The 23,672-nt window shown below is 35.3% G+C and overlaps 1 protein-coding gene across 1 annotated transcript in view; it reads left to right on the forward strand.

Moving 5' to 3' along the window:
• The first annotated feature begins 22,641 nt into the window (after window positions 1-22,641).
• Window positions 22,642-23,672, forward strand: part of LOC138317086 (uncharacterized) — a 70,448-nt gene continuing 69,417 nt past the window's right edge. The window contains exon 1 of the mRNA XM_069258709.1: window positions 22,642-22,666. Coding sequence (XP_069114810.1) covers window positions 22,642-22,666 — 25 coding nt within the window. The remainder of the gene's footprint in view (window positions 22,667-23,672) is intronic.

The following is a 23,672-nucleotide window of genomic DNA, read 5'->3' on the forward strand; positions in this document are numbered from 1 at the left end:
ACTTCTTAGAATTCAATCGACTAAATATCGTCACATGAACATAGAGGGCATTAATTCACCTAACTCTTAAATGTAACAACTCAATAAATATTATGATAATGGATAAATAAGGCCACCCTCACTTAGGGTGACGTTGTATTTATTAATTCAACAACAAAAGAACTCCAATAAAACAAGACAAAACTGATAGGAAAACAAAATAAAACATATTTGTTTCCATGCGAATGGTATTAAACCCAATTTGAGGTTAAAACACCAAAAGACATGGGAATGTCTCCCCTACAGAAGACTAGGTGCATATTATCTTGTGCTAATCTGAACACTCAGAGGCAGATCCTCCTAACGCTCTTCAGAGATTTGTGTATATGGATAGAACCAACGTGGATCCATTATATTACCCAAAGTTTCAAATAACAATCTAAATGATGGAATCTCCCTGAGTCACCCTGCCAAAAAGGCGAAGACGAGTCCATATGCTGGACAGCTTATGACCTGATGGTATTGTTATGGTATGTTATTTAAAATATTAAACTCGATAGCAGTGTAAAATTCAGTAGGGTTTTGCTGCTATGTACAACTGTAGCTTTAAATAGACTTGCTCTATCAGACTCGGCTATTTTCCGCTACGAATTTGCAGTGAGGATTTTCTGAATTAGCAGTGATATTTTTTAATATATCCGGCAAATGAATATAAATCTTAACATTAATTATGTTAAAAAAAGCAATATATCAACGAATATTGATTGTACATTGTATATGATGCAAGTTTCATATCAATCAGCCATCGTATACCCAATGTCATTTGTCAGCTGAATGTCCAGTAACTAAAATGACATCTTTGGTTTTCTGTGTATCAAAATTTTCACGAGTTGAAATTTCTGACATGCAGTTGTAAGGGAGGCCACCCTTAATGAATTGGCTTAAATTGAACGCTACGTAAAATAGCTAACCAGTGGACAAAATACAGTTGAGTTGTAGTGATTAAAGTGTTGAGATATGTAGCCACAGTTACCTTGGGGAAAATGTGCCCTAGAACCGTGGCGGCCAGTACAGAGTACTCTATGAGATTAGATATTGATACCGCAAGTAGTTACTTTACGGAAGTTCACTAGCTTTTTATTACATGTTGACAGTAAACATATCTTCTCGGCGTGTCCTAATAGCTTTCGGCCTCCGGGAGTTATTGTTTGGTGGCACTGTTGCACGCTAATCTACGGATATGATGGCAGGTATTGAGTACAAACAGGCTGTGGGTGGTGCAATTTAAATCCTGGAAGCAAACAGACTCGCACAACGCCTGTGTGTCACCGGCCTTCCAATACACAATGGACAGTTCATTGTCATCTTTCTTGTCGCTCGCCTCGTGGAATAAAAATCAATAACTGATATAAAGAATAAATGATTGGTTCAATTTAATCTGGGGTGCTTTCTATGAACTGCTAATGTCGGCCTTTGTATTACCTTTTTCTTTTTAATATCAATATTCTTAAATAGATCCGGTAACTAGTTTCCTTTTTCCTTACCAGCTCAATTTAACTTCTAAACTCAGATCGTGTCAGACATAGAGTGGTAGGTGTAGCAATTGTAGGTGGTGTCCCCTGTTGCACGATCGTATAATCGACAACATTTCCTTTCAGTAAACTTTAGCCCATTTCCGATTACTTTTAATCAATCAAAATATGTAAGGTTATTGAAATGTAAATACTAATTACATACTTATCATATTGTAATCGATCATTTATTATTACCTCAAGGCCAGATGGACTATTTAAAGTTATAATAGGGTGCCTTAAATTGCTAAGATGACTATGGATATTCTTTCTTTAGATTCCGTATAACAAATTTGAAACTGATGAAATACTTTGAGAAAATGGTCTATTTAAAATTAATATTATCATATATATTTAATATATAGGCCAACAAAATATCACTAGTTTAAACAGGGTCAAATATCTTCAGACTATATTTATCTGTCGATTACCATGTTTACTTGATAATATGATCTTGCGATAACATAAAGAAAAGGGAGACAACTAATTACACATAGCTGGTTGGTTAATTAGGCTTAACATATTATTAACGTATACTTTTATTTAAGTACGTCATCCCCTTTAGGCAATGTGTCGCAGATGTGAATATATGGGAGATTAATAGAATATTTTAATATCTAGAGGGTATGACAACGAAATCACAACCCTAGGGGTAGTTCATGAACGTCAACCCAAGGCTTGCCGAGGGTTTGATATTCAGGAATTCCCCTGAGGTTGTGATCTTGTTCTGACATCCTCATAGGTAGGGAATGATTCTTTTTCTCCTATTTACAAAAAAAGGGAAAAGATAGGTAAACATTTTCACGACATGATTCCGTTGTCTGAGCGTCAATATTGATGACGCCCTCAAAAATGCACGCCACGGTCATACCGCATGAAGCCACGACGTCACGTAATTCTCTTCAGGTTCAAAAGGTTAGCCTTTTCAATCTGATATACCCTAGGGGTTGACAGAGAAATCTCCCACGGCTAAAACCGGTGACACATCAGTAAATGGCGGGAGAATGTTCTATCTCCTTGCAAGGGTGACTTTAAGTTCTGTTTCTTACAATAAAGATCCTTCTGCTGGCAATATGTCTACTTTCCGAAAGATATGTAATGATATTGTAATGATATTGTCCGCAGACATATATGTACCCTAAAGACTTCAGGTGCATCCAAGTCCTAACGTAGCTATAATGGAAATACAAATTATTACTCAATACATATGATCTCACTGCCGAATACATATCAAACTCGACAGCAGGAACCTGAAGTCCGTAATAATATTTTTCAGACAGCTACATTTATTTTGTTGAATAGATATTTTCATGATATAGTGTGTTCGTGACAGAACAAGTGAAATTAAAATATTATCCGCAATAACGTGTAATGTTAGCGAAAACTGCAGACATTTATAATCGTAATTGTGATGTATGGCAGTGTAACTGCTGCGAAAACCGCTTTGAATTGGAATAAAACATGTTTATGTTGTCATGTTAATTCTTAATTATCTTTGATTGATGATTTAATCCTTAAACTATCGGGCATATTATCTCTATAGGAGACCATTTGACGTAAAAGATCAACTTCGTTATTCCGTAATTTGTTGTCATTTTATTTATTTTAATGTTAAACGTCGAATATGCGTACGTGCCTTATTAAATAATCAAGAACAGAAAAGAAATTCAAACTTATTCTATCAATCGGCCCCATCGTTTTCAATCGGATTAAAATACAGATCCTTTAACCAGTCCGTTCAATCAAATGTAGTGATAATAAGGATATGTATTTTAATAAGACTGCCATTGATTTATGTTGATAATTCCCCAACATAGATTTTGACTTGTCATTGATATACAAGTAGTTTGTTCTGTCCTTTCATAATTAGATTTAACTACCCATTGATGCACTTGTGTATTTTAATCTTTGTTTACTCCCGATTGTCAATGTTTTGTCAAGCGCATCACTAATTAGACCAAAAGGGCAGGAACAGCTGTATGTATAATCTATTTATATATTCGTCAGAACATTACTGTTATTCACGCTGATGCGCGTTGTCCAAGTATAAATGCAAATATATATCTTATTTAGTAGTTGTATTTTCAAAATTGGTGAATATAGTTAATCAATGCATTTAATTAATTGTATCAATTTAAAGATACATGTATATAAACATTATGTATAAAGTAAAAACGGCAATGCTGTGTTCATAATCATCATAACAGCTGATCCCATGACGATTGTCCATATTATTTTATGTGTATCTGTTTTGTGATGTTTTGTTTAATCACATATTATTATATCTACGTTATTTTTTCTAACTTATAGATGTTGCTTGTCACATAGATGTAACAATAAAATACTATAGGATTCACATGCAGTGTTATCTTACATATTATAAATTTATCCAGGAAAGAAAATATTAATTATCTCGTAGCCGATTTCTCCAGCATTCATTCTTGTTATCATTACCAAGTTTTGTATACTGCTTTTGTGGATATCATATAACAAGATTTGTAAGCTCTCGATGATTAGCCCCAATTAGATCCTTCAGATAGGTCAATAACAGTACAGATCGCAGTAGTTGTTTATAATTATAAGTTTCGATGTAATAAAGTTGGTGATCATAACAACGACGGGAAATATAATTATATTTCACACTAGGTAGCGTCGTGTAATATGGTCCCCACTGCCTCTATGACGCATGCTATCCATCTATTTTTCACACAGAAAAAAATGATGGTAATTTACATGGTTTAAATTAAATCTATATTGGTCCTTAACCAACACAAACAATGACTACTGACGAATAACACAACTGTTATAGAATGTAAACCCGTTTTGACTACTTTATTACTTCAATTATTAAGACAGCATACGATTTCGCCGTTTGGGACACACAATAATAAACCGTAATAAATTCCCTGTACAGGTTAAACCACAATCTTTTATTGGAGAATTTCAATGATGATATAACTTACTCCAATATCAGGAATCACCACCATATCTTATTTCATACGACAACGAAAATGTAATTCGGTATTATATCCTCCATTAGTCTTAACCATATATCGACGCTCGACGAAAACATTACAAAAATCACATGTATTTTGATGATATTGTTGCCAAATTCAAGCAATTTGTTTTTGCTGTCGATTTGTAATGCTATTAGTCAATATCATCTGATTGACAGTAGTAAATGTTAATTGCTTTCTTCTTTAAACTCAATTCCATTAAATTAGACAATAAAAATTAACATATAAATAACGTTGTATAATGTGTGCAATAACAACCAATATCCACCATAAATGCGGGAAATACTATATTAGGGGCGCAAATTTCATGATTTCGTTAATGAAAAATATTCCTCTATATGTAATGCTAGCACTTTTGCATAACTGTAATGGAATTAAAAAATCGCTGGTGTTTTAAATATGTGGATTTCAGGAAAACAACAAGTAGAGTGAAATTAAACCCTTACAGAAATGTACTCGCCATATAGCGATAGACTAGCATGTCAAACAAAATTAGCCATTTTGGATTATTTTATATCTTTTGAAATATTTACTTAACTTACTGGGTTATCGACATTGATTGGAGTACAAGAAGTACAAACTCGGACAATTCATTTGTCATCCTCCAGTCAACCAAAGATCACAAATAACCATTTCACGTAACCTTACATTAAGGCGGATATATAAAAAAAAGAATATTGACCAATGTCGTTTCCGGTCTACAATCGCCCCGTCCATTTCCGGTATCTAGATTAGCGTATCATTTCCGGTTTTACGACGTCCACCTCACGGAAAGCTTGGCCGTCTAATCTTCAGCACGATCTTCGCAGGAAGTCCAACTAAACCCAATCACGCTTCTAACGCCCGTTTTATGCTGGGTAATATCCTTCCTTTACGACTGTGGCTATACTAGTATGATGATGGTTCTCTCTCTCGTACCAACGGTGTTCTCCTATGGAACTAGCAATCAATTGATTCCAAATAAGTACATGTATTAATGCCACACCAATAAATAACACCATTCAACTGCTTTAATGAGTATAGTGAATTAAGTAAGTTATAGAACTTGCAAATGAGATTAAATTATCCATTTGCATGATGTTGTTCTAATGATAGAAAAAAACGAGCCTATGCTGGGAGTGAGGCCCTGGGCTCCGTCCCCTTGCTTAGACACATCAAAGTCTTAAAAAGTTGAAGGTTCTATCCCTGCTTAATACAAGCATATACAATGTAGGGAGTCGGGCGACGTATTTCTTGCGTTGTCTGACTTTCTCGTTCATGTGAGTGGTTTGAAGGACTGTACCAGATGCCCTTTGCTATAATGGAAAGTATATTATGTGTTGATACTGCTTGTGATGCATTGGAAATCACTCAGCCGATCATGTGCGAAAAATATTGAAAGTTCTATTGTATAGATAACGTTCATTGATTGTAAAAGTAGCCACGGTAAAATGGTCGACCCGATTCAGAAATGCGTATAAAGTTTCTATTGCTAATCATTGCATTAGATAGAGGTAACTTGGTCGCGAAAATTAGAAAACTAAAATGATGACTGCGGTATTCATTCAATTTCAATTACACATTGTTTTTGCTACGTGGCTAATTAAGTGATCATAAGATATGGCGTCATCCTTATCGTTATCGGGCGTTTTTCTAAACAAAACTAAATTACTAACTCGTTTAGAGTTCGCTATCGAGAAGGTAAGACAGACTTGGGTTCTTAATGCTTTCGATCGTATTTCTTAAATAGGCGGTTGTTGTCATCCTGTCAAATAAAACCTCAACAAAAATCTCATTTGATTTATCACATTAGCGCTAAACTCTATATCTTTTAAAAGATCGCCGAAATTGGTTGTTTGGTATCTTTACGCAGACAAATTAAATTCTCGAGAGACATTTTAGCTAATCAAACAGTAAAACATTATACAGTTGTGGACTTGGGCTGAGGGCAACATTTGATTTGTTGAACACGAAGACAAACTGTTGCTTTCGGCCTTGGGCAACAGTTTGTGTGAGAGTCCAACAAATCATATGTTGCCCGACAATCCAGTCGATATCTTTTTATACACTATTGTGACGTTGATCCGGTCCAACAGCACATTTTAACAGTTCTTTGCACCGTTCGACGGAACAGTTCATTTATATAGAAACTATTTTATAGGGGTAAAACAATACAAATTGTTTCTTTTTTAAATACATGAATTGAATACATCTTCCTGAAACATATTGACGCACTAGGGATTTAGTATTTGAATCCTTCCTGCGTTTAAACAAACTGAAACCGATCATATCATGATTTTGTCAATTTAAAGTTTAGTATCCCTCCATGCATTACATTAAACTTGCATTTTCAGTATTCCCTTAACATGATAACCTCTTTTGTCATAATCGTAATGATTTTCATGAAAGAAGATGTAAATAGGAAAAAGGCAAGTTACCAAAACAAAATTATTACCAATCAAATTATGAGACCTAAAAGGTAATTCAAAAGACAAAACAATTAAAATTGACAAGTTACGTCCAGTTTTAGAATTTTGAAACGAAATGTTGAGCGTTCGCCTCTGTGAGGAAGGCTCTGGGTTCCGTCCCCTGGCCGAGACACACCAAAGTCTATTAAAGTGGTAGTTTCTGCTCCTGCTTAGCGGTCAGCATACAGTGAGTGGGACAACTGGTTCGCCCGTTGTCAGTATAATGTGACCGAATGGTGTGTGTTGCTTCAGTGATATAGCACTATAAAAAGGGAATCACTATACAAGAAGACACAACATGAATATACCGCAGTCTCTCAAAACACGCACCCAGCACAACATACACGCAACACACCGCATACATGGGAGGCCGTCCTTATATGACCATAGCTGTTAAAAGGACGTTAATTAATCTAACAAACAAACAATGAAACGAAACGACGTTTGGCATTTCAATTGAATCTAAAGAAAAAATATTAAGCGAAACTGCCACTGTTTGGTCTTTTATGGTCCAATTTGTGTATTAAGCTATAATCTGTAAAGACATCAATTTGATGATATATATTGAATAAAGGGGTTTTGAGATCCCACCATCCAATGATTATGACGACATCATTTGACGTGAGTATCGTGACGTCATAATTATCGGAAGGTGGTCCTTATCGACGGTAAATTGTACTTTATCCACGTCGTTTTGGGATCTCGAAACCTGCATATTCAAACAACCGCACATATTTCGATGCAGATTAGTGAATCGCAACTATTGTATGGCGATATACATGTTACATAAAACGCTGCTTTGAGGTTGCATTTTGTTATGTTTCTAGAAGATGCATGTCGTAGTTTTTGTTCAAATTTAGTTACAGAATGTGAGGCGATAGGGACTCATCCTCGCATTATCAGAGTAGCAAGAATAACGTGGAGTAGACGGATAGTTTTCTTTTGCTGTAAAGACGTAAAAGATGCTCCACCAGCGACAGAGCATAAACAATATTTATCGATTGGACACTAATTGATAATTAATCTTGTGTTTACATGACTAATTTACACATAAAATACATCAAGAATATTTTGTTTTGCTTCTCTTATCTATGCAATCAGTGCCTCGTTCCATATAAGGCCTAGTGCCGTGGGATATTCGGAATACAATCAATCGTTTTCAATAATTCTATTTGTATTATTTTGAAATAAAACAATCTCAAGGTTTTCAATATTGGTAATAGTGTAAAAATTTAAAAATAAAATGTTACTGAAGAAAAATAATAATTCGTCTGTTCCTGTTGTTAGTAGATAAAAAATACCATTTGTCGGCGGTGTAGAATTTTTATTCCAAATTGCATTTCTTAGAATACTTGGTTTCATTTAAGGTCATTTTGCATGTAGCAACTTGATTCAGTTTTAGAAATAATTAAATAAGATTGATAATACCAACAACCCTGTTTTGCGCTTTTGTTTTCAAAGTACCAATGTATTGCTCAACGCATTTTAACATGGATTTATACTGAGTTACCCCATAATTGTTAAGGAAGACAAAAAAAACCTTCCACATTGTCATTACCATAATGATCCCGTAACTTACCATCACAGAATATCTCATTCAACGGGTAACCTAATTGCTAGCATAAATAATGTAAAAGAAAATTTAGTGTCAGTCAGAATATGACTTTTTTACTAATAATCGCCGCCCACGTCAGTCCTTTTATACTCTATAGGTCTCGCGTGTGCTGCTTGGTAGGATTTCAAAGCACCAAACATTGTGGAGCTTCAAAGGCAAGAAAATGTTTGATGTTCTCATTCAATTGCTGGTTTTGCCTGTTTAAAGAAATTATTTTGGAGTTTTGGAGAATGTTATAGGAATATCAATACCGGTATACCGTCTATCGGGATTGTTCCTAAATTGCACGCAAGGTTTGTGTGCTTCTTTGCGTTGTGGTCATATTAGCATAATGACAAAATTCGGTATAGTCAAATCAAAATAAAGAAAAAGGGTCCTAACATGAACATATTTCAAAATAAATTGACGCATGAACAGTGATCATATTAGACAGTGGTGTTAATATACAGACAGGTTCTACTGTAACTATAGTAGGTTACTATAAATATTTGAATGATGGCTGCATTAAAATATATATTTGAATGATGGTTGAATTTTCCTTTCTAGTCGGAAAGTCCCAATGCGATATCCAAAGTGCCAGACAAATAGTATCGTTTTTTTAAACTTTACATTGGCATTTGATTCAAGGACTATATAACTTCCGTATACTGTCACAAACTACACAATAATGCAATATCCTGTGTGGTTTCTCCATCGTACACATTCGAATAATAAACAGGCATGAAAGAGAATACAAACAAATAATAGCACCAGTTCAAAGAAGTATAATTATTCATGGTCACTTTTAATGACTCAATCTACCGCCAATTATTTGAAAGCCTGCAATAAATTATGTACAATACGTAAAAAAAACAAAAACAAGGATATGATGTTAGGCTATTTTTTAGTAGTTCTGTCCTAGTTTTAGACCGCTTCCTACGCATCGTTTGCTTTAACAGTACAATATCAGCGTCAAGATTGACCAGTGCTCTCAACATTATCAAATTAAGGTATCCATATTGGACGATTTGCAGTAGTGGGAAATTGTAAGTGATATAATACTAGAAATATATATATGGTGATGGTATTTTGCATCGTAAACTGACAAATTGTTACGCAGCCATTTAATCATTTGGGTATATATTTATATAGTTCAGAATGCCACTAGACATCTCATCTGTTTACGCTGATGACAATCTTTTGATGTGTTGATATTAAACCCCCTTTTCACTGTTAACAATCGAAATAATACCGATATATGTACACAGATTTAAGTTCTGCCATCCATCGTACCAATTAATTGTATCGGAGTGTATTCAAATAATAATGTAAAGACATTCATGTTTATAATATAAAGTGTTCCAGCTAGGTCGGGTTAGCAGGGCGCGGCGCCCTGCCTTTAATTCCCAGCGCCCTGCCCTTTTTCCTAACGCCCTGCCCCTTTTCTCATCGCCCTGTCCCTTTTTCGATTTCCCCATACTGTCCCGATATCGTCGGCTTAAATTCGGGACTTAGCAAGTCTAGCTAACACAACTTCCTGCTTCCTGTTTGCTCGCGCATATCATTGATGTCTTCAACTTCCGACTCACAATAAACAAATTTACAATGTTTTATCTCGCCAAGAACTCAACAAATCGGCAAAGAAATGTCACGATCTTTTGTGGATGTTCAGGTATGTAGTCATATGCAATTTTCGTCATGTATTTTGATACATTTTTGCCTCGATTGCTTCAAAATCGGCGTAGCATTTTCGCGTGTCGGCTTTTCTTTGATGTGCAAACAGTAAATAAATTCAAACAATAAGAAGCTTTATCGATCAAGAAGCGAGGTTTTGTATTTGCAATTATTATTCTATGCCACTGATAACACTTTGGAATTGATATCTTGCGTAATTTGTTGTTTTATTATACATTTTCTGGTAGTGCGAGCCATGAGGCATGGTTTCGTGAAGTCCAGGCACAAATCATCAAAATATCCTCATTTAATCCTACATTTATTCAAACTTAATTTGAACAAAACGTATTACTATAAGCCGTATTTTTCGTTCACTGCGTATAAAATACTTATTTATTTCATGACCAGACCTATCTTAAACGTTAATTCAGAGACAAGCAATTTCTAATAATTAACATTGAGAATTAAACTTGAATAGCCTAATGGTCCAATTGTTTAATATTTTTGTTTTCTTTTTAATTTGTAGAGCTTCCTTCTACTCCATAGATGACAAATCTGATGCTGAGGACTAGTACTCCTGATGTCCAGCGCTAGCTTCACTTATGAACACCTCACAACCAGCCTTATTTTATTGTGTGTCAGTGATTTAGTATATGTGTGACAAATTTCCTAGGTTATATATACACATACTTTTATCAAAGAACTCTTTTTGAAGTCAATTACAATTGTTGTCAACTACTTATTTTCAACATTTACTTGTTGTTAAATAAATTTAATTTAATTGAAAGAATTTTGTTTCTTCTCTTTTCATTCTGTAAATCCATTCAAACTCATGGATAGAACTTAATTCTGAAACAAAATGGTAAACACATGATCACTTAAAGACAAATTGTGGCAATTTATAATACTTATTTGGTAAATGTTACTTGATGAGAGACTGAATGGACTTTGTAAATGACAACACACATTGCAAAGACAAATATATGGAAGATGTTCCTTGAAGTAAGACTTAAGGAATCAGCAGAGAGTACAGAGACAAATACAGAACTGAAACAAAGCAGATATTGTGGCATCCTGTACATGTTTATCCAAATAAAAATTAAACTAATCATTATCAAAACAGTCAACATTTTCTTTCTATGTCTCAGACATTTTGGAGAATTCACAAAACACTCACAAAGTCTACTTGATGCCATAGTATAGGTAATGATATTAGAATCATTGTGATTATGATACAATGATATACATATTATACAGTTGTTTCTGATATTAGCTGTATGTCGTATATAAAATGCCCTAAATGTTTTATGTCGCGAAAAAAATGCCCTTTTTTGCCCAGCGCCCTGCCCTTTTCAAATCCTAGCTGGAACACTGTATATGACGTTAAGTATATTCAATCAATCATTACTAACTATATGTATATAATTTACATTTAAATAAAAATGTTTGGTGAGAAACACTTTGCTTGATACGAATCGTGTATAATGTCCTGGTTACCACGTTAAGAAAACTAAGGTTTCTGCGAAACCTTCTATGTTTTGATACACATTGAAGTAGGATTTATGTATCGAAGATATCTTTAATATGCCCCAGCGAGTTATTTTAAATCGATAAGATTCTTGAAGAAAGAGAGTTTCTATGTTTGCGTCAGTAACACAAAACCTACCCGCACTTAAAATTGGACACACATATTAAGTATGACTAACCAACACTCGATAGTTAATATAATATATATATAATAGGTATAATAAATAACAATTCTGGTCATAAACTTTGGTTAGTAAATTATAACAACAGGTGGGTCGGTGCCCTAGGATGTCGATATTGTGTCATTTACCTGCTAGTTAGGTACGCCAGGTATCATTAGGGATTAGGTGTCGGAAACTGGCGCCAGGTAGCGCCTCTTCATCGCGACTCGCTATTAGACAGATGTTATCGGAAACTCGTGTATATACTGTTGCTGGCTTGTGGGCGGTGGCCGTATTTTCCAATAGAAAGACAGATTGCACACGGCAGCTTACCTTAGCCTTGGATCTGACACAGGTGGAAGGAGCAATATCTTGGATTATTTTCTAAAAGGATTTACGTATACAACGGGGACACAACTGTGGTTTGAATATCTCGAGGAAAACGTGATAGGTTCTCTGGAGGGTTCACACGAAGGAAAACCGTGCAGCATATTGCGCCAGGTAAGCTGTTGCGTATATCGCATGACTTTGACGCCAAATCACACATTGTAGTTTAAACTTTGGTATCATACTGTTAGCAATAGCTTTAAAATCCCACATTTGGACGTAGTTCCTTTACAGATTTGATAAATCCCAGACTACCCATAAGTAACCCGACAACAGGCAAATAAAACAACATATTAGAGGTTTATTACGCTCTGCAATTGTCGTCATATTAACGCTTATTACAGCATAAACAAATAAAACTGCAGAACGATGATAAGAATACAGAGCCTGAAGGCTGAGAGTACACCGGTGGGAACACCTGTTGATATTGATGTCGACTTCCTCAGTAATCAATGGGGACAGGGAAGCAGACGTAATTGTCCGATAAAGTTACCGTAATTATAAGCTATTGATAATCCACTGAATATGTACTCAGTACAGTGTCAACAATGAAAACTGTATACAAAATCTATAAATATGATGATATTTCAAAATATCATATCAATGATATTTCAAAATATCATATTATTGCTGCAAGTAAATAGACAGATTATTCCGAGAGCGACGCTGTACTATTTTAGCGTGCAATTTTCTTTCGCGCTCATGTTACGCGATATTTCAAGCACACAGCTAAAATTTGTCTGAGTTATCATTCTGTATACGCAATAAATAAAAGCAATAAACATGTGCTCGGAATCAAGGTCGCTAAAAGCTAAGTGTGTTAATTGAAGTACATAATATATTAAATCTTTATGAGTGAAATGTTCTGTCATTTTGAAATAGTAATTAACACGTGATTTAAAAATGCAAATGTAAATTCCGTCTGAAAATGTAAGCCAATATCATAATGATGACTTTTTGAAAAAATCAAAAACCGAGAAAGCTATCATCTTATTCCTACTTGAGTTATGGAATCTAGTTGCGCGTTTAAGATTCTTATGACAATTGGATTCAGTTGTGTAAGCGATACTTGTGACATTTTTAAAATGCACACTTACATGTACCCGTTACAGCTTAATAAAAAAAGCACTGTATTCTATGTAAATAAGAGTTAAATCAACTAATAAATTATTGTTTTTCTGTAATTGGACATTGTTTTACAACAAGAAAACAGACAGTGCACAAGATGGACATGGTCAATGTTTATTGACGTGTCTTGCTTAGTTGCCATAGTAATTGCCATAGTAATACTTGAGATTACCGATTTGACCTAGATTTGTGATTCTAGTTTGTGCCTGGCTTTATTACTGCTTTGATGTCGTATTTCATACATTGAAGCAGTATTTAAATAAGTTTTAAATACGAAACGAGGACAACCTTCGCATTACTTCTCTATTTCTCTTTTCTTTCCGAAGCGTAGTAACATTACTTTATTCTTATTCTTTGTTTGAGCATATTTGTGCTCCAAGGACCCTGTTCTAACATCTGCAAAATTTTCAATAGTCACAAATTTCGATCGAGTTTCCAATACTGTTTGTATGCTTTTCGAAAAAAAGGAGAATCATCAACAAGTCTAGAGATTAATGTATTGATACTACTTACATTGACCTAGCGGATGACCACTTTTTAGCTCGCCTATTCGAAGAATAGGGGGAGCTAATGTTGTCACCCCGGCGTCGGCGTCGGCGTCAGCGTTGGCGTCCCATTTCACGTTAAAGTTTTTGAGCAAGTTTCTGTTTCGTCTATTGTTTAAGCTTAAGTCATCATAAATGTTTATGATTTTATTTTCCTCATGTGTATGGATGCTGAACGTGATAATACAACCAATTTGGGGCCCTTTAGGTTTGTTTTGAGTCTGTTAATTTGTCATATTTCCGTGTTAAAGTTTTTGAGCAAGTTTCTATTTTGTCTATTGTTTAAGCATAAGTCATCATAAATGTTTATGATTTCATTTTCCTAATGTGTATGGATGCTGAATGTGATAATACAACCAATTTGGGGCCCTTTAGGTTTTTTTTGAGTCTGTTAATTTGTCATATTTCCATGTTTAAATAGTAAATACTTGAACATCAACTTCTTCTGAATAGGCGAGCTTTGCTGTTCTCCAACAGCTTTTGTTATTTGTCAAGAAAATTTTATGTTAAAGATTCGATTCTAGTAAAGGCTGAATCCGTAGTAGATACGTACTAGTTTGGTATCATGTCATATAATATATGCTACTGTATCATTACAAAAAAAAAAATACAAAAAAAAATAAAATAAAAATAAAAATGGCAAAATATTAAGCGTTTGGGTTTTCTTTCACAACTCAAACATTTAAGAATATATTTCACAACCTATTAATCTTTTTTAGACTTAAGTGGACATTAAAGGTATGCTTATAGTTACAATTCCTATTTTATATTCAATCGATTCATTAAAAATATCTTGTTTATCAACACAGAAAGACCGTTCTTAAGTGTTAAACCTAATACACCAAATCTATGGAGTCATTCAACGATTTCTTTTAGCTATCGAACACTTCTGGTAAATACAACAAGTATAGGAATAGTGACTGATTTGGGTTTTTTTCCTGTTTCAATAATCTCTTTATAAGTAGTTATATGATGTCTTGTGAACTTTTTGGTAATACGTACACATTCTGTACGTATGTAGCACGCTGAAGTTTTGTAACAAATAAAGAGAATACACAAAATAACCAGTCAAAGTCAGTTATCGTCTAATGCGGGTCTCTGTCTATTCCGACACCTTGTAAGTCATTGCTTGTATTTGGTTTTATAATTTAAACCATATCAACCCGACATATTACCACAAGCCCTCCACCTCTGGGATGCGGTTCGAATCCCATGTGGGGCAGTTGCCAGGTACTGACCGCTGGCCGGTGGTTTTCTCCGGGTACTCCGGCTTTCCTCCACCAACAAACCTGGCACGTCCTTACATGACCCTGGCTGTTAATAGGACGTAAAACTAAACAAACCAAAAAAAAAAATCATTTGCAAAATTTACTGGCCAAGATGACATCCGGATTAGACAAGCAAGTTACGTGTATTTTCAAAAAATGAGCTGCAGATGAAAGATGATATATTAGCCATCTGTTGGATTTTCCCTCAAATAGTAACTAATACATATTTGCGTGGTTCGACAGCAGTCAGACAAAATGTTATATCTATAAATATTTTAGGTTTATATCATAAATCACAAACAGAAGGTTTGTTGACTTCAGTTAACAACAACTGTTGCCATGCCACCCATAAAGGATTAATATTTTTTTCATGCACTGGCACTTCCACGATAAAAAGTCATTCTGATGAAACCAACGGGCGTTTTATCATCGGATTACTATCCTTAAAGCTGTTGTATACAAATGTTTTTATATCTATGTATGTGTGTTGATGTTGTAAATATACATCAAAACCTAATATATCATATGATATAGATCTTAGATGACAAGGCAGATGACAAAGAAACAGATGATGCAGGAGCAAATGTATTCGTCAGTTGACTTCTGAATCAACTTTTTCCCGTGATATAAAGATATTCGCTTGTTAAAAGATGCAAAATTGAACGTTTATTTTATATTTGGTTTCGTTAATTGGTAACACTTATCATTAGAACTAAGATTACAGCATATTTTGACTACATATTATACAATTATCGACCAATTTTTAGGTAGATACGGTGAGTTATCAACCCGAGTAAGTGATATATCCAGAGGCCGGAGACCGTGGGTTATATCATTTTCGAGGGTTGATAACTCAGCGTATCCATCTGAAAATAGGTCGATAACTGTTTTATTATATGACATTTACAGGATATTAACCCGGTTCTTCAAAACAAAAACTTTACTACAATAAACAGAATGATATTTGCAAATTTTACAAAAGTAGTTTATCTATTACAGGAAGTATATGGTAAATATCCAAATGCTTCTTGCTAATGTTTTAGACTGGTAGAACTGGAATATATTATCGCTGCATCAACTTCCCGTCTGGCATTCTTGAACGTTTTCCTTAAATTGAAGTTTGCAGTTGAACACCGTTGATCGCAGTAAACTTGCTGGCTTCCGCCAAATATGTTGCCGACTATATAATGCGTCACAATAGATTAATCCGACGTCAGTGAATTAGGAAACTCCCGTTACGCTTTATATGGGTACGACTCGACGTCAAAAGTGATTATGACGTCACATATAAAGGGAGTTTCCCTCGATCTATTTTTGACACAGGTTACTGGACTCGCGAGAAGTATCTGGACTGAGTCCAGTAACCTCGCGTGATTTTCGCCGCCGATTTCGGGGTTGATATCGCAGTTGATGAATACTTCTGAGAAGCGTATAGGCCAATCAAAATACAGCAAAAACACCAGTCATATAATAATATCATATATTACCTCTGTAGCACAAATCAAAATTCATCATCCAAATAAAAAAAAAATCTTATCTCAAGTCATCTGGAACCTTTTGACTTCAAATTGTATTTTTTACTCAATGATTAGATGAAGCTTTGATCAAATAATCAATATTGTATCACCTATTTGTTGATACCTTCGTATTTGCTCTTTTGACCCCAGACCTGAAGTGTATTACGTATAAATCCATGAACCTCCTACAATATTGAACGTTATATCCCGGAAAACAACATCCGTACGGAAGGACAAACAAAGACTAGCACCATGATTAACACTGGCTCCACCAGTAGGATATTGATAAACAATACCATATTTTACCGATGCTATTCTATTTAAGTCAAGCATCTAGGATATGCCACACTGTTAGTAATTATCGGTCACTGTAGGTAATGGTCAACTGCAGCTAACATTGTTTTGATGTTGCCTACACAACGGAATCTTCTATTACCTGTTCATTATGCCCATTGTATGTGTGATATACACATTTGACGTTTGATGAACATAATTATACTGGTCATTGGACACTTTCATATATAACAATGGTATCTGATCAGATTTATCCCAGTAAAATTAGTTGACACGATATACGCCGATCGATTATTGAAGACTACATCTGTACAATATACAGGCACTGCTTTATGCGCATTTGGCACATTAGGATACACTTCAGGAAGTATTAGTCCATTTTATTGAGGGACATTTCTAAAGTATCATCCAATAACACAATGTTTAAATGATACCTTTGTAGTTAACGTGTGTTTTACATTGTTAGCTCTTATGATATAAACAGGCCTGTTATACAATCGATTCACTTATGACCATTTATCTATATTAATTTATGAAAAGTTTGATGAATGCTACAATGATGTTTAGCTCACCTGGTCCGAAGGGCCGGTGAGCTTATGTCATGGAGCTGTGTGTCCGTCCGTCCGTCAACATTTCCATTTCCGTCCGTCCGTCAACATTTCCATTTCCGTCCGTCCGTCAACATTTCCTTTAAATCGCTACTAGAAATGGAAATGTTGACGGACGGACGGACACCGCGCTATGATATAAGCTCACCGGCCATTTCCTTTAAATCGCTACTAGCCCTGCAGGTAGGGCGTTAGAATTGTACCTGCTGCCCCTATTGCATGATCGTAAAAGGCGACTAAATTTAAGATCTTATCTTTTCTCTTCTTCCTAACTGACTTTATCCTTCCTAATGCCTCCCTTGACACCGCCTCACTTTTGGCCTTGAGTTGAGCGTTCCCCCCTGTGAGGAAGGCTCTGGGTTCTGTCCCCTGGCTGAGACACACCAAAGTCTATAAAAGTGGTAGTTTCTGCTCCTGTTTAGCGCTCAGCATACAGGAAGTGGTACGACTGGTTCGCCCGTTGTCAGTATAATGTGACCGGGTTGGGTGTGTTGCTTGGTGTCTTTGGTGGCATGCTTCAGTGATATAGTACTTTAAAAAGGGCAACAGTTCCACTATACAAGAAGACACAAAGAATATACCGCAGTCTCCGAACACGCACCTCGCACAAATACACGCAACGCACCTCATACATGGGAGGCCGTCCTGCATGACCATAGCTGTTAATAAGACTTAATTAATCAAACAAACAAAATCGCTACTAGTCATAGAGTTCTGCATGGATTGTAACCAAATTTGGCAAGAAACATCCTTGGGGGAAGTGGAACAGAACTTGTATAAATTTTGGCTCTGACCCCCGGGGGCTGGTGGGGCTGGGCCCAATAGGGGAAATAAAGGTAAATCCTATAAATTGCTAATTGCCCTAGAGTTCTTTGTTTGTTTGATTTATTAACGAGTTCTGCATGGATTGTAACCAAATTTGGCCAGAAACATCCTTGGGGTAAGGGGAACAGAACTTGTATAAATTTTGGCTCTGACCCCCGAGGGCAGGAGTGTCGGGGCCCAATAGTGGAAATAAAGGTAAATCCTACTTGTCCTAGAGTTCTGCATGGATTGAAACCAAATTTTACCAAACATCCTTGGGGGAAGGGAGTTTGTATAAATTTTGACCTCCTGGAGCAGAAAGAGTGGGGCCTAATAGGGGACTTAGAGGTAAATATTCAAATTCCTTCAGAAAAGAAACATTGAACCTGTATTCAGAACATTACTAGGCATTACAAACCAAGTGAGCGATACAGGCCCTCTGGGCCTCTTGTTGATATTAATCGACCTGAATATACATCCATGAATACTAGTGTCAGTAATCGTGTATCTTATCAATCAGGTTTTAATGGATGAAAACTTTATTTAATTATACTGAAAAATAAAAGAAGATAATTTGATTTGGGTTAAAAGAAATATTGTTTTCAATGTTATTTTATGCCTTTATGACGAAACATTTGATGCCATAAAACGTGACCGTACAAAAGGTATAGCGAAATAGTGCATAAGACAATTCTCAATAGGCATACTGACAGTTTTAAGCCACTCTTATCAAGATCATGTCATATATGCATGCCGATGTACGCGAATAAGCCCACTTACTCCATATCGATACTGAGATTATCATATCAATAAATATTGCATGATCAAGAAAAAATAATAAGCATGAACCAATAAGTCATGGGTAAAACAATACAGATCCCTTATGCCGTAGTCTTCCAAACACACACATCACACTACATAATACGCAACACGCCGCATACATGAGACCGTGCTTACATTACCCTGGTTGTTATTTTGCGATGGCTTCTATGTTATAGTGATCCACATAATTATACTAAAAATCGTATTTTACGAAATTCTAAATTCTAAATTGACGGCGGAGAGGTTTATTAACAGTCTGATATTTAACCTACTATCTGATGATTGTGGACTATTGAAATCATCTTTTGTCGGTTGTCCGTTCTTTGTCCGTTGCCGCTTACATCTCAGAAAGTACATTTTGTATAACTGACTGTTCTCAATGTACGGCATATCGTTCAAAAGGCCCCTTGTTGTACATTCTGCATTTTGGGACCGATCGGTCAACAAAATGACCGACAGACAGTCATCTTAGATTTTGATAGTTGAAGTTGTGAACCGCTTTTTTTCAAAAAGTACTATAGGGTTTTTTTCTCATTTGCGTCATATTGCTAATGTATAATCTTAGCGGACCATGGTAATGACATATTGCATTAAGGGATTAACAATATATATTAGACAACAATAAGTGTTAGTGCATTCTTGGGGGGCTGGGTGTTTATGGTAATAGTTAAATTAATTGTTCTCTGTGTATGGTTGCATGTGCATGTTTGTATATAAATTGTAGTTAGTTTGTGTTGGCAGAGTTGGTTGTTGGATGCCATAGACACTAAACCCAGTAATCCCTTGTGGAGTGTATCTGACTTCGTTGTACCGTTATATAGGCGGGTGCTCCGAAAATTAATCGGAGGAATTTACGTTGTTACATACATACATAAATATGGCTAAAATTTATCATCTTGTATTTTTACAATTGGAGTTTGTTACCGTATCACTGTTTTACAAAATGTACTCGAGTGTGATATGAAATTCCATATCTTTTGATTCTTAGACTTGTGTCACTTAAATGGTGTGCACAAACAGAAAACATTGCTACTGAATAGTGGCACTTTGTAAGAAATCAACATGCTGACAGCGGCCATATCGAATTTGACAACGGAATTGCGTTGCTGTTATGCATATTTAATTTATATTAAGTTTTCATATGATATATACTTAATATGTTCTAAGGAAGAGGAAAGAAAGAAATATTTCCTTAATTCCGTTAAAGATAATTCAACGGTGGAAGCCGATGATAATCCTTCATTAATTCGATCCAATACAATTTCAAATTTCTTGCGCGACTCTTTTTTCACATCATTATATTACACCAGTGCCAAACGACGGTAGGTTGGTAACAATTGAAAACATGTGGAATATTTATATTATATTATATTTGTCATTAAAATATGACCTTCTTGCAGGAAACATGAAAATAGAGCTCGTAAATATATTGAATTTCCTTACATGTAACCAATAAATCTTATTCGAAACAATTTATTTGACATTTTTAATTGAACAGTTTCTAGCTTTTATAACATCATATACACCTCAATGTATTGTGCGTCACATATAACATGTCTCTCCGATCACACCGGTACACTTAACCATAAATAAAACGAAAACAGAAAATCCTATAAAAATCGTTTAATGTACACTTTAATTTCCATGGTAACATGAAGAATATGTGATCATTAGCACCACACTCTCTGCTTAAATGGAAGCAATCTACTCCGTGATGCATCATATCTGTATCCACTATTCTAACAATACAAACAAGGCTTCAACATCGCCGCCGACTTTTGAAATATAATAAATAATATGCAAGTGTTATTTATGCTGCGCCGCCCATTCCGCTCATACCTCCCATGCTACTCATCATGTTGGCCATGTTGCTCATACCACCCATCATACTTGCTAGTCCTCCCATACCACCGGGCATCATCATTGACATCATGGGATTCATGGCCATACCTCCAGCCATCCCACCGCTGGATTCCATCATATCAAACATTGCTGCTTGCATCATCATATTAGCCAAAGGATTTCCACTATTGGAACCGGAACTTGACGACGTGCTCCTCCTTCCGGAACTAGATGAACTTTGACCTCTGTTGTTGTTGTTGTTGTTGTTGTTTTGGTTGAGCATGCTCATTACAAATAATGGATTATCCATCAACTGTTGCATTGCTTGCATCATTTGTGAATTTACTGGAAAAAAATACAATACATCAATTTAATACCTATGTTATGAAACATATTTTTAAAATCCTACAATAAACTCGTTTGGATCGTATGGATGCCAAAATTATTTAGAGAAAGGAGGGGAAAGTCGTAATACATACATTAGTATTATGGTTTAATAGATTCGTGTGTGGTATTTTTATTTTATATCTTTAACTATCTGACATGGGAGATAATTTGCAGTTCTCTGATGATATGTAAATCAGGATGGTAGTGTACCTGACATTCTACCACCAAATGTCAACCACTATTCGTGAATTATAAATGCTAGATTGACGATTGATATGGCACGTGTTTCCTTCGGATACTATATAGTTTGGACCCAAAAACATAATTCTAGGTCGCTTATCGCCTACAACTGTCTAAAGATATTTTTCTACTGGTCATCTGCTGCAAAATGGCCGCCAATGAGTAATCCGTGTTTGGCTCTCCCTATCCCGCCTTTGCGCATTCCGTTATGATTGCATCAGGAAGGAAAGGGGAGACGTTTGTGTCTAACAAACATTTTAAGCATTTTTAACCAACACGTAACCAGGAAGACACCAACATTGTTACACACAAAAAAAACACAAATAAAAATAACTGGCATACATGTTAAATGGATATCATTAAAATCTCACTTATCGTTACAACACCAGGTCATTTTAATAAAAAACATAAAACGTTGGCATTTTTTTCTTTTCTTTACTTACACTTAAAATGCATTTAGGTATCCATCTAACGATATCAGAACTACGATTATCATGCAATTGTGTGGGTCATTCGATTTCAAGTGTAATGAAAAACAAGTTTTAACACACACGAGGCTTTACAAAGGAAAAGAAACATCACGATGCATTTACTTAACTAGAGTAAAATAAAAATACAGAAGAAAAGATATGTTCGTGTTGTCCAATGTCTTTCACATTTTTCGTCGGCATTGATTTTATACTTAATCGTGTGAAAAGAAGTAAAACTGTCATAGTTCACTTAAATGATCCTTTATACATTGTCGTTAACATTTAATTATAAAGAAGGTAAAAGGATATTTCGCTAAACTGCAGACTAAATTACCATATAGAACCACGTGATTACATTCATGGTTGTGGCATCACCCCCAAGAGGTAAGTAATGATCGTTTTATGGCAAAAGGTTGTATTTACATGTAGTGTTTTGCAACAAGGTTACATCAATTCATGTGCCTTAAGTACTATTTCGATTCATTGCAGAGAGAAGCTCGTTTCCGGTTTTAGAATGAAGTTTTTTTATCAAATTTCTATTGCATCTCCCCAGGCCAGAATCTATCAGCAGTTAACGTTTATTCATTTATGGTCACAAATTTATTCTTAACCTACTATTTGAACTGGTAGGATTTCGAATTTGTTATTGCAGGTTCAATTTCCATCACGCTTGTTAAAATCTATATTTCATTAAGGCATTTGCAGTTTTAAGCGTTGAATATTACATTAGCATAACTTTCTACCTGAATGCGTCGAAGAACTTAGAAATTTTCTTCGTCATAATTATCATTGGAAATGTTTTGCAGACTTCCAGAGACAACATAGCGTCATGTTATTAGCGTCCCCTTTCCATCTAAAAAATATCGACACATAAATCGATAACTATCTACGCTGTATCATCGTTATACATCCATTATTCCAATTATATGTCTTATTAACACAAATGCCATGTCACCATGTGAAAATTATTACATTTCATTGAGACTCAATTTTTAGGATCAAAGCTCTTACACGATGTGGTATTATTACGTTCAGAGCTCTTTAACGATTTGGTATTATTACGATCAGAGCTCTTACACGATGTGGTATTATTACGGTCAGAGCTCTTACACGATGTGGTATTTTTTATTATCAGAGCACTTACACGATGTGATATTATTACGATCAGAGTTCTTACACGATATGGTATTTTTCATGATCAGAGCTCTTACACGATGTGTTATGGTATTTTTACGATCAGAGCTCTTACACGATGTGGTATTATTACGATCAGAGCTCTTACACATGTGGTATTATTACGGTCAGAGCTCTTACACGATGTGGTATTTTTTTATTATCAGAGCTCTTACACGATGTGTATTATTACGATCAGAGCTCTTACACGATGTGG

This window comes from Argopecten irradians, chromosome 1 (assembly GCF_041381155.1).
Source record: "Argopecten irradians isolate NY chromosome 1, Ai_NY, whole genome shotgun sequence".
In the NCBI taxonomy this organism is placed as follows: Eukaryota; Metazoa; Mollusca; class Bivalvia; order Pectinida; family Pectinidae; genus Argopecten; species Argopecten irradians.